The sequence below is a fragment of the Anomalospiza imberbis genome, chromosome Z (genome assembly GCF_031753505.1).
Source record: "Anomalospiza imberbis isolate Cuckoo-Finch-1a 21T00152 chromosome Z, ASM3175350v1, whole genome shotgun sequence".
NCBI classification, from domain to species: domain Eukaryota; kingdom Metazoa; phylum Chordata; class Aves; order Passeriformes; family Viduidae; genus Anomalospiza; species Anomalospiza imberbis.
Genome location: NC_089721.1, coordinates 10,837,693 through 10,850,544, shown reverse-complemented (window position 1 = coordinate 10,850,544; position 12,852 = coordinate 10,837,693). Strand labels below are relative to the sequence as shown.

At 41.7% G+C, this 12,852-nt stretch overlaps 1 protein-coding gene across 1 annotated transcript; it reads right to left on the bottom strand.

Moving 5' to 3' along the window:
• Positions 1 to 1,396: 1,396 nt before the first annotated feature.
• Positions 1,397 to 12,810, bottom strand: SKP2 (S-phase kinase associated protein 2). The gene is made up of 10 exons (XM_068175644.1): positions 12,672 to 12,810; positions 11,647 to 11,903; positions 10,031 to 10,142; positions 9,608 to 9,751; positions 8,958 to 9,092; positions 7,866 to 7,964; positions 6,198 to 6,325; positions 4,557 to 4,608; positions 3,805 to 3,912; positions 1,397 to 2,690 (listed from the first exon to the last, which is right to left on the bottom strand). Exons 1-10 carry the CDS (start codon positions 12,677 to 12,679, stop codon positions 2,477 to 2,479), a joined length of 1,257 nt encoding a protein of 418 aa, XP_068031745.1. The 5' UTR covers positions 12,680 to 12,810; the 3' UTR covers positions 1,397 to 2,476.
• Positions 12,811 to 12,852: the final 42 nt, after the last annotated feature.

Here is a 12,852-nt window from a genome sequence, read left to right as displayed (position 1 = left end):
AACACTGATTTAATCTGCATGGACTGGCAGTGATTTTTGCACCCCTTCTACCTGCTGAGTCAAGTCCATGGTATTTTCATTTAGTGCTAGTCTACACTGTGTTCTGCTAAACTAGACCTGTTATTCTTCACTTATTTTTTTCCAAGTGGTGTTTATACATTATGTAATAAAAATTAAAAGGTTAATTGGTAAATGAAGCTGTCCTTTGCCTGATTTCAACCTTCAAAAGTGTTTCATGTGCTCAGTTTCTTCTCATTTACTGTTTCAGGTTGTTTTAATGGTTTGTGAGCCTTCATGCATTTATGTGTAGTACAGAGACTAATCAGTGTAGCAGGTTTTGTTATGGAGTACTTAGGGGTACTTACTATTTCCCTTAGGAAAGGGTCAGTTGAGCACCTTATCCAAAGGGCCTTCATGTCTACTAAAGCTGTCATCATAACTATTAAAGAGACAGGCAACAGTGATGCTGATCACCTTCCAACACTGAACCTGGTATGTAAAATTATTCCTTCTAGTTAAAGGCCTACTACTGTTCCAGTTCTGCACAGGGTTTTAAAGTATAGTCTAATAAATGCTGAAAGTATTTTTGGCAACACTTTGTCCTTTAAATCACCACTGCTTGGAGAAATTTCTTTTTGACCCATGACACAAAGTTGGTGGCAAACCAGGGAAAGCACTCTCCCATCCATCAGTCATTCTGTACAATATAGCAATTTCTTAGATCTTTATTAAATGCAAGAGAAGTTGCATGGAATTGACATTGTGCATTAGGAGAAGAATTTACAGTAATGCTGGGCTGCAAAGATTGACTTTTTCTTCTTGAAGCAATTTAAGGTATAATTCTAAGGCAGCAAATGGAGGTGGTAGAATATTTTGTATCCTCCAACTTCCACAAGGTGTGTTGCCCATTAACTTCTTTGTAAGGGATACAAGCCCATTATTAACACCTGTTACTTACACAGTTAAATTTAATAAAAAACAAAGCAACTTACATTAAAAAGATAATGCTTTATTTACTATATTCTAGAAAATCAAGTTAAATATAAAATTCTAGTACTCATACAGTCTTTCCACAGTAAGTAATCTGTTCTGCACTACCACGTAATCATTCCTGGATGTTTTTTCTCAAGACTGCAATGGGAAAAGCTGTATCTATGCAAAGGCCTACAGTAATATGTTGGCTACTCTTAAAAACATCCATGAATAAATTCACCTGCTTGCTTACTGCATTCATGGGAAAAACAGCAGCACGTTTACATCCTACAGAGAGTCCAGGTTTTGCCTTATGAATTATCAACTAAAACAACTGCTGGAACGTTCTAGGCTTATGCATGAGGAAGGACCCTGATAACAGATGCAAATGAAAGGTTCATTTAAAGTCATTCCTGTCCTATCCTTTTATTTGGTTTTTTCTTCTTTTTGGACAGTTACTCAGCTTCTCCTATGACTTAAAAAAAAAATCAACACTAGACAATAGTGGTTAGTGATACAAGAAGTGAAGTGCTACTACAAACAAACTAATATAAACAAGAAATTTATGTATTTTGATAGCACCAAAGCATCTCTCCCTTTTAGCATTCTTATACAGTATTCCCAGGTTCTGGTTTTTGGTCATATCTAGAACTCTTTGAGCCCTCCTCCTGCAAAACTTACACCAATTTATCAGTTGCAGTTGAAAGATCTTACAGAAAGTTTCATCTATGATCAGGCTCAGAGAAGCTGCATTAAGTTTCTGTAATATGAAATCAGAAAACCTAGGACCATAAAATCAAATAATGGATAACCAGCATCTATTTCTACAGATGCTAATTCTGAACAGGCTTTTCAGACTGTATTTGGCTAAAAATGAAGAATACTAAAGACAAAAGTTTCCTTTGTGACCTCCTAAATAGAAACTTCGCTATAGCTCCTTTATGCTGCTTAACTTGTAAAGTACTGAGCTCTTAGCTGCCTCTGTGTAGATATCCCCAATTTACTGTTTTCAAGCTTGATTCACTCATCCTGCAGTATCTTTTCTTCAGTTACGTAGTTGAATACATTTAATATAGATGTATTCATTTTGAATTCTGAAAACTCCTTAATAAACCTTACAAAGATATCTGGCACCTCTGCAAGCTGTTCCAGAAGCTGCATACAGTTGCTAGAGGGTAACATTATTTATCAATGTAAGTAATTGATCTGTACTTATCAAACCACTTGACAGTGATTTGTTTCACTTTTTTTTTTTTTTTTTTCCCAAATATCCCCTGTAAAAAAGAAAGGCTGAAAGAAATGAACAGATAACTTGTAAGATAACAGATAAACTTGTAAAGGCTTTTAAGTACAAAATCTGATACAAAATATTATGAAACAACATTATGGTGTAAGACCAAGTTAAACAGTAACAGTACTATGATAAAAGGTGCTCCAGGACTTTTTTTTTTCTAAGGAGCTTCAACGCACAGTGTGTCCATGGCATCAAGTGCATTGTACATGATCACAAGAAACAAGGATTTCTCAGTGTCAATCTGCATTTGATGCCCCAAATCTCATGGCTCTTTTTATTGCCAACAGTTGGCCTTGCAATGCTGGTGAAGTGTGAACCATTAATCTTCATGTCTGGTAGTGCTTCCTCGAGGAGCTGCAGGGAGCTATCAGTCACTATTCCAAATACCTGAAGAGTCTTCAGTGTTTGAATTTCACCAAGCTCTCTAGAAACAGAGAGATAGGAAATTAACCATGAAACGGAAAACATTTTTTGGGGTTTTTCAGCCTGCAAGCAAGCTACATAACTCAATTTTTGCTAATTTTTTAGGAGAGGGTAAACTACTTAAGCACATATTTAATTGAAACTAGTATTCAGCACTGATACTTCAGGAAACTGGCTGAACAAATTACTTTTTTGCTAGTCTCTCTCACAGACTGAAAACAAACTGATCTTTCCCCTTTCATATCCTTGTACTTAAAAATCTAGAACAGGTGAGGTAAATTGCCCAGATGAAGATCCAGGATACAAGGATCCTGAAGTTCCAGGCTCAGAGGATACAAGGCCCTGAGTACCATCAATCAGTCTCCAGTTTGTAGCAATATTTTGGTGAGTAGCCAGACCCAGCTTCTTGATTGCTTTACATTTTCCCAGTCATCATCTGAACTTTGTATCTTACAAGCAAGTACTGGACTAAATCAAAAGGCTGTGTACTTGCTGCCACAGCAAAGGTTCCTCAGATCCTTATTTTCAATAGCCCTGTTCCTCTCAAACTTTTTTCTTGCTGCTGGCAATTTCCTTTGTGTTGACATCTTTCCTGAAAGTATTGGGATTGAAATCTTCTATACTAATAAAAGGCAGAGGGACCTCATGAAAAAGTCACTCTAAGCCATGTTTGAATCACAATCAATAACTGATAAAGGTGCACACAAAAGCAAATACACACAGTTTACTAGTCCAGCCAGTACTGTCAACTCTGCCAGCTATTCCAAACCTTCCTGCACACTCAGAAGTCTGGTACTGACATCAGTACTGGTCACTGGCAGAACTGCAGCCTCCCATGCCAGCAGTGTACCACTGGTATAATGCCACTAAAAGAAGACACGAGGCATGCATGGAGTAGCCAGTTCCATGAGTACAGACTGACACAACTGAAGGATTCTCAAAGGGCACAGGTTCTAACACATGGGTTATGTTATCTTAGTTTTATTCCTGATTCCTCATACCATTAAGTTTTTTTTAAACAGTATTTGCAATTCTAAACCTAAACTAAAGCAAATTTAAATTAACTTACCCTCTGCATGAACAGCAAACCAAAGCTATAATTAGAGGTTACTTACACTAAGGCAGCAGGTGATATCTGGTAACATCGGCTAAGGCACAGGTGTTGTAGGAACAGAAGTTGTTTAAAATACTGGAAGCACTCAGGCTTTAACATGATGCTGTCACTGTACAGAGAACACATTAAATAAAGTTTTAAGTAAACGGCAGCAGTAAATTTTGAAAATTTAGGCAGAGGAATTAATTGAATATCTACTTTTTCTACTACCGAAGTATGTTTTCGCTGAATATGGAAGCAACCCATCTCTTGTGTATGTGCTGTGCATGCAAAGGGGCAAGTGAAGGAGAAGTTTCTCTTCACATATATACTCTGCAGCAGAATTTATGCCATGAATAGGCAAGTTCTCCAGAGGTTTTAAAATACTGTAACTGACTAGGTCAAAACCAAAATATACCTTTTTTTTACAGTTATATGGCCAAGTAACAAATTAGTATTAGAGATTATTTAAACCCTCTCTAGGATGCTAGGCTAATGAACTGTAAGCATCTAAGTACTTCCTTCCATTCTACCTATCAATTAGCATCTCTTGTTAGTTAACAAATCCTGTAGGTACCTGACATTTATGCTGGGGTAACAAGACTTCTTCAGTTACTCACCTGCTCCAGATTATGTCATGCCAGATAGCAAATCTTTTGAAGGTTTAGCTTGAATAGTATTTTCTGGATGTGCCGTGCTACCTAAACAACCTTGCCTCAGTGCCAATCCCCTGAACCACAAGGATTTAAGGACTGGCTGCACAGGTCTTCTTACCTGAGATCTAAATGGACAAGCAAAGGACATCTCTCCACCAGTGTTTTCACATCTGAAAAGAGGTCACACAGAGTCAGTCCCTCTTTCAGGAACAAGACCGGATGTGCTTTACACAGCCTACTCATGTCCACACACATTCCTTTATGTTTTCTACTGGAACTCCACAACTGAAGAACAATTTTTAAATTAAAAGACACATGCTTAAGACTTACAGCATACAGTCTGCCTATGAAGATACCTTACATGGACTTCTTTTAAACCTCAGCAAAACAGATACATTTAGTTCAGCAAATTATCCCTAGAAGTCAGTTGCATCAACCATCAACTTAGGAAGACAACAATTCAAATTATATTTTTGTGAAATCTACTGGAGACATGGTAATGGTGAGCTGTTTGAAATACTTACATATAGTGGAAAAGTAATGGAAATTTTCTATGCATCAAGTAACCTTTCAGAGCACCAAATCCTTTAGGCATCTCAATTTTTACCCACAAAATGTTCTTATGACAAAAAGTTAGTTTTTCTGATTTAAACTGTAAATTTTTGACTTTCTTTTTGTTGTCTGCAAGTAGCACTGAATCACCTGTGATTCAGATATCACCTAAAAGCCATTGCAAGGTGCTCAACAACATGCAATAGAATTTTGGTATTTCAGAATTCATGTGCAGAAACTAAACAAAACAATACCTTAATTATGATGATCAATATACTATTCAAGTCTTATGCCTGTTAAATTGCACTGAAATAGAGTAAAGTCACTCAGAGAAAGTGTCTTACAAACAGAAGAGGTCAGCACACGGTCTCTAATGGTTCAATTAGAGGGCCCAAGGTTCAAATTCCTGATGTGGAGAAGATTATGTAGCATATTTGTTTACGAGTTTGGGCCTGAGATAAGAAGATTTGCCTATTTCCCCATAAAGGGAATGCATGAAGGGGTCTGTGTGATATTTAAACAGAAATGAGAGGTCACCCCCTGCATGTCATCCAGTGCCCTACTGTCATATTCAGTCATTGCAAAAATTAATTTCTCTTTACCACAAAAGGACTTTCACTCTTTAGTTATGCTCTTGTTCATTTTGATGCACCCTCCCCCAAATCTTGACTTACCTGCATTTTCTCTAATCCTCCAATTTAATAAAACTTTTCTTCCTAGAACTAGTAGCAAGTAAATGGTTAAATGCTGATTGCTAAGACTGCCTTCCAAATTAACTTTTATCTGGATGTCAGTCTGAAACTCAAGGACTTACTGTGATTGTTCTCTTTTAGAAGATGTTTTCAGCAGACAGAAAAGCAAAAGCCTTACGAAAGCCTCCTGATACTGTTCCTGGAGCTAATTCATAGCACACAAAAGTCCTGCTTCCAGGATTTACTTCACAAGTAAAGGCTGTTCCTTTCAGCTGAAGAAGAAATTAGTTTTCACTTGACTGTTCCTAAATTCAGAAGAAAAATAATCTCATCCTTCATGCCTGAGCTAGAATTCTAAGTAAGAGTCTCCGACAGCAAGAACTTCAATACAGAGCACAAAAGTTACTGTTAGTACATGACTCTTCTATACAAAGAGTGAATGCCAAGCATAAGAAAATGTAAAGTCTACTGCTTCATCCTATAGTGGGATAAAGGTTTGTCACACTGCTGTTTACCTGCTATTTGTAGATTTTCTCTGTATCCACTTAAATTTAACTGGGTGATCTTTGAAGTAATGTGACTGACTGCTGCTTTGACATGAGTGGCTGTGAATTCACACCAGGACAAGTTCAGCTCCTCCAGCCTACACACAAACAAACAGTTGTTAACAAGAATGGCTGAAGCACAGTTCAAGTTCTGGCATATTCCATTACAGTTGATACTTTAAAGCAAATACTTGTAACATGCCTACTTACTGTATTCAAGCCTAGAAATTCTAGTAATCAAGCACTAATGAATGAAGCAGGTTACCCAGCCAAATCTGTCTTTGGAGATTTTCAAGATCCAACCAGAGAACATCCCCATCCACATGGACAATGCTAATTTTAGACCCTGGTCAAGAAAGGGGTTAAAGTGACTTCCCAAACCACTTTCAACTGGAGTAATTTGGTAATGGCTTAGGAAGTGAAGGCTCTCTCCAGGAACTTCCACAAGGAGACACTGTCTTTTCACTGGGTTTGTGACCTGAATCTGTTACAACTGAACAGATGGTCACATTGAGAGGAAAAACCACCATCCATTATTAGCACTGGTCAGATGACCAATTAATCCTAATTAGCATAAAATAATTCATAGCTTTATATAAACACTGTGAGCTCAACTCTCTTTACATGCTTGATTACCTATAGCCTGTCACCATGGGGCTGGGACAAAGTATTGTTCTGCATGCAGGTGTTGTAGCCGTAACCAAGGGACAAAGACACAGTGAAAGCACAACTTTCACATTTATGTGAAACATTTAGCTAGCACTAATGTTTATTAAATATAATAAAAAAATATAAAAATAGTTTAAACATTTAGCTAGCACTCTCTACAAAAAATGAAAAAACAGTTAAATTGCCACTAGCATTCCTAGGATCAGATTTGCCATCTGGTATTCACTGTGCACTGCACAAGACTGCCATCCCCTAAAGAGCTCATGATCTGAGTAATCAGACCAAGCAACAGAAAGATTAAGGCTTTGGCTGACCACTAACTCACAATTTGATTAAAAAACATGCTTTTGCAGAAGGAATGATTACACACATTGTCCTTCAGGTCACAGGAAGTCAGCAGAAAGATTGGGATATAAATCCCAAGTTCACTGGGGCCCAGTTCAGTGACGTTGTGCCAGCAGATGGTTTAATCACTGGAGCTGTCAATCTGAACACAGCCCTTCATAAACTAGAAGGTTACTGAAGGATTATTCTACCATGGAAAGGCACAATGTTCTCTGCTACTCATGCTGTACTCTGATTGCAAAGGGAGCTCTGGAACTCCACTTTGCAGTTCCAAAACACACTCTTCGTCTTTGTGAGAATCACATACAATTTTCATAAAGAAAATCAAATTTACATGATATCAAAGTAACATACCCAAGGAACCCACCCAAGAAGATGATTCAGAAAACCCATGAAAAACTACTAAAGTACATCTTTGCCATTAAAGAAGAAAATAGCTGGATGGAAAGAAATTACCTAGAAAATGGAAAGAAATTACTATTCAGCTAATAATCAAGTGTTAGGCATTTAGGACCAAAAACAGACACATCTAAAAAAAATATTAGGTACAAGAATAACTGGGATGCCCAAGGGAAAAAAATAAATAATTTGTTTCAGGAATAGCAAAACCTGGTTTTGTCTTACATAGAACAGCTGCTCAACATCAGCTCCAAGGCTTCTGCAGAAAACCCTGAGCACCCACAAAGATTTAGTCGTATCAAATTGGGATTTCTAGCAATGCTCCTGTAAAGAGGAAAAAAAAAAGAAATCTGATAAAATTTAAATGTTGGAACATTGCTTGCTTTGCTAGGATGTGACTATTTTTAAGACCTAACTTCCTGGACAGGGAATTGTTCATTAAACATGAAGTACTGCATCTTAAATCAGCTGAATAACCTGAGTCACTAAGGGTCTCAACTCTGTACTTACTGCATCAAAGCACAATGTTAAAAGGGAGACCATGTCCAAATAGCATTCCCTGAATTGCATTTGTTTGCAAGACTAGAGTATGCATGCAGTTAGCAAAACCTGCAACACTCAGTATGCACATTTGTTCACAAGGCCATAGAATTCCATCATTACTGCCTGATTAGTACCCAATTTTTTGACAGTTTTAACTGTTACTACTGATAGTATAAAAAGCCAAACTATACCGGTCTATTTGTCCTCCAGTTCTCCCTCTATGGAGTGAGGAAGGCATCAGAAAGCCGGGGTCTCTGTCATCTGACCTATGGTCCATGGCACCTCTACAGTCCCCTGGTATGACGGAACAGGAGGTTGACTACACACCCATTAGTGTATTTGCAGCTGAACAAAAAACATTTCATCTGCTTGACAGAATCTGTAATCTTCCAGGACTTCATAAAAAGTGAGCAACAGTGCAGAAGCACAATGGACACCTGGTGGGAGAGCTACTGAGAGCCCCTGGAATAGAAAAGAACCTGCACACCAAACACAAAGTTCTCTTGGGAGCAAAAAATGCAAAAATAGAAGTAGTTCTGCTGTAAAGCTTAACTTATGGATATATAAACCATAGAGAGGTGAGCAGTTTCTCCAACCTCCTGCTGCTCTGGGGAATTGAGAGGAAAAAAAGCCAAACTAAATGGCCACCTGAAACTGGCCATTTCAGAATACACCCACAATGAACAACATTCCACTGCATTCTTTCATTAGCCTGCACAAAATGATGGCACCAAACAGAAGGTTTCACTGAATATTCGCAAACAGGTCACTCACTTGATGATGTTGTCAGAAAGTACTAGACCCTCCAAGCTGAGGTTCTGCAGCTTTTCACACAGACAAAGAATACTGTGGAGATCTGCAGCAGACACTGTGCAGTTTGACAAATCCAGGTGCTGAATTTTAAGAAGACTAACAAAACAAACAAACAAACAAACAAACAAAAAAAAAAAAAAAAAAAGAAGGAAGATTACTAAAATTGTATTAAAACCTACTCCATAAATTCAACACATCACAAAGATATCCCACTCACTAAAAGCATGCACAACTTGCAGAAAATATTTCTACTGGTTCCTCATAACACCTGAAAGTCTACTGTGCTGGAGTTAAATGATCTTTTTTGAGTGTACCATGTTAAAATGCTGGAGATTATGATAATTCAGGGCTCTACAAGATACAAACTGCAAGGGCATTAAGGTGCTTGATATTTAAAAAAAAAAAAAAAATCACATCAACTTGATTTTAAATAACTGACAGGTGGGTGCAGACCCTCCTGTTTCAACACATGCCTAACCACTGATCAGCTCTTCCACACTCCAGGCACAGCACAAACACTGCCGATGGTTGCTATTACCTTAAAACCAAAACTACACAGACCAAGTACTTGAGACAGTTTCAAGATCCAGAACATGCAGAAAAAGCCTTACTTGCTTGTTTTAAACAACGGATCCCCAATGCAAGATCTCGGGCAGCGGAACACAGTAACACCGGCAGGCAACACCTGTCCAAGCACTCCTGGCAGCAGATTCCCACCAGTCAAATCAAGAGTCTGCCACAAAGATTCATCAAATCTGGGGCACAGAATTTTACTCGTTAGTGAGTTCATATGGGTAACAGGTCAAAGCTATGAGTACAACCACAGAAAGTTTTTGGTGTCAAAAACAGAGAAGGGAAAGCTATTTAATAGACGACAATAATGTTAAAACATGTGAGGCATTTTTTGGTTATACATATCCACATATGGTCTAAATTGAATTATATATGTATAAATAAGATGAGAACCAGATCATTTAATGGTCTACGAAAACAAAGATTTTCCTTAGTTCTAAATGAAGAGAAATAATACTTACGAAAGTTGATGCCATCTCTTGCAAATCATAGAAACTTTCAGTAAATCCTTCAGGGGCAAATAGACAAAGATTGCCAGAAGCAATTCATCTGGAAATGCATCCAAAGAAATACCTTTAGGGAAAGAGCAAAACATGTTTTAAAGCTAGTTGATTTTTACCTGCTGGTCAGACGCTTTGTTTGGTTTGATTGTTAAAAGCCCCTCTATGGTTTCTCTGTAGGCCATACATCAGCCTACATCAGACATCAGCCCCACCATTCATCTCCCTTGCAGCTCATCACTGTAGGATGACATTTTTACCGTCTTTGCCTAGGCGCGACTGGTAAGGAACAGAAAGGTTCCTGTAATATTCCCTTTGTATACATAGTAAAGCCACGGACACTAGTCACGTAACTCACTTGGGGAACAAGAGCATCTTAGTTACTGCCTTTGTCATGTAGGGCTTGTATGATTCTCTGGGGTTTTTCTCCTCGTCTGCTGAAATGCCCACTCTTCCTATGCATGCAAGGGTCCCAGAAGGGAGCTCAAAGTAAGCTATGCTTCTGTGTGATAGACATAAAAAATCAGGTACTACAAGTTACTACAAACTGCTTCCTAAAACATACATGCTATCACCACTCCAAGAATTACGTGAAACAATGTGGTACAAATCACAACTTCTCTCAGGGCTCCAGGTGTCATGATTCACATGGGAGATTTCTGGATGGTGGAGGTCAGTAACAGCTGCCTTTGACTCAGCACTGCATCTTATATAAAAACAGGATTGTCTGAAGGCATTTCCACCTTCTGTATGACAGCATAATGTCTGGAGAGAGATGCTTGTTTATTTTGCATCCTGTACTCATCCAGACAAAAACCACACTTTGAAAGGAAAATAACCCAGTATTCTCTAACATCCCTTTCAAGAGTCCAAGAGCCCTGCTCTTTCTCTTTCCAGCCCAGCAGGCTGCCACCCTTTGAATGTGCTTTCCAGGTAGCTCTCTGGCACAGTCCCTCATGTTGCATGTTTCCATCAGGAGCTGGGACACAGTCCCATTGGCACACCTCAGCCTGCACTCTTTACTTACCCTTCTCCTTCTGCCTCCAAACAGGTATTTTTCGGATTGACTTTGGTTTTAGACTGATTGATTTTAGCTTGCTTTTTCTCTGTGTGCTTTACCCACCTGGTAACTAGAGTGAATGCTGCCAACAAACTTTGTCACACTTCTGCTTTTATATTAAGCCTACTTTTGCTACTGATTCTTTGAGCAACCTTAAAATACTGATTCACAAATACAGCCCTGCTGGGCCGAAGTGCCACCTATGTCCCATACACAAGAGCAAACAGGCATGAGGACATGCAGCACAACCCCCCAGCACAAACACACAGGTGCTCATGGGGTTAAGGCAGCACCATGCTTTTCATGGGCCACAATTCTGGAGCCAGACACACCACCCCTGCTTAAAGGCACACATAAAAGAGGATTTATCGCCCCAAGCCTGAAAGCCACTATATCTGAACGTGACATTCTGCTGGGTAAGAGCAAAATAACTAAACAGTAAAGCAGGGCAGACTTGTGATGCCCATTCTCCATCTCTACCAAAGGGTCAGCAGAACCTGGACCAGGGTGACAGTACCTGACTCTGCCTCTTGGAGCAGCCATGGCCGGCGCCCGATAACAAAGTCCTTTTCGTTGTCCCTCAGCTTCTGCCTTTTTGTAGGAAGACAGGGCGATGACACCAGCAGGTCCTGTGGTGTGTTTTCATTGCCCAGCTCATCTTTATTAAGGGCCGACACTCCCATACCTGAGAGGAGCTCCAAGGTCTTGCCAGGGTCGCATTCCAAACTGGTGGAAACATTGGTGCTGGAGGATGGGATCTCCTGGAGGTGCTTTCTGCAGACACAGCAAAACCCAGAGGCTCTGAGGGTACTGCCAGACCGACACTAAACACAGAATGGGGATCCTCCAAGCATTTCAGTCACACGTACTCCACATCCATACGCAGACCGATTAAGTGCGGGATCCGCGGTCGCTGGAAGCACAAGCAGCGGCCAGAGCGCAGGCGTGTGCTCGGTCTGGCAGACTTTGGGGAAGAGCCCGCCAGGGATGGAGCGCGCCCCGCTCCCGGATGGGGCGGGCGAGGCACAGGGGAACGGAGCCAATGGAGGCGGCGGGACGCGGCGGGACGCGGCAGTCTCCCAACGCCACCAAACCCGCACACAGCCGCGGCAGCGCCGGGCAGGACCCTCGCACGGCGGGGCGGCAGCGCGGGCAGCGGGACGGGATGCCCGGGCAGGTGGGGGAGCTCTCCCCGCCGCTGCCGCCCGCTGCGGCCGGGAGAGCGGCGGCCCGGGGATCCCGCGCACGCCGCACCCCCGACACCCCAAGGGCAGAACCCCCCGCTAGCCCGGGACCTCCCGCGGGGCCGCACACGCACGTGTGATCCCGGCACCGCTCCCATGCCAAGCAGCTCCTTCCCGCTCCCCGGGTCCCACACCCGCTCCCGGGGCTCCCACGCACAGCCCCTCAGCCACCCCCGCGCAGCCAGGCCGCCCGAGGGGACCCGCGAGGGCTCCCACAGAGCCCAGCAGCGGTACTCGTATGCCCGTGCCCCGGCGCATCCCCGCGACCCGGTGCTCCCGCGTCCCGGTGCTCCCGTACCTGTACATGGCGCTGGGAGGCCCACGCGCGCCACCGCGCGCCCCGCGCCTTTCAGCACCGCGCCATCCCGGCGCCGGCCGGAAGCCGCAGCGGGGGGGGGAGCGCAGAGGCTGCCGGGAGCTGTAGTTCGCAGTCCTGTGCCCGCCCGGAGGCGGGGCCGTGCCGGGCCGGCGGCGGCGGG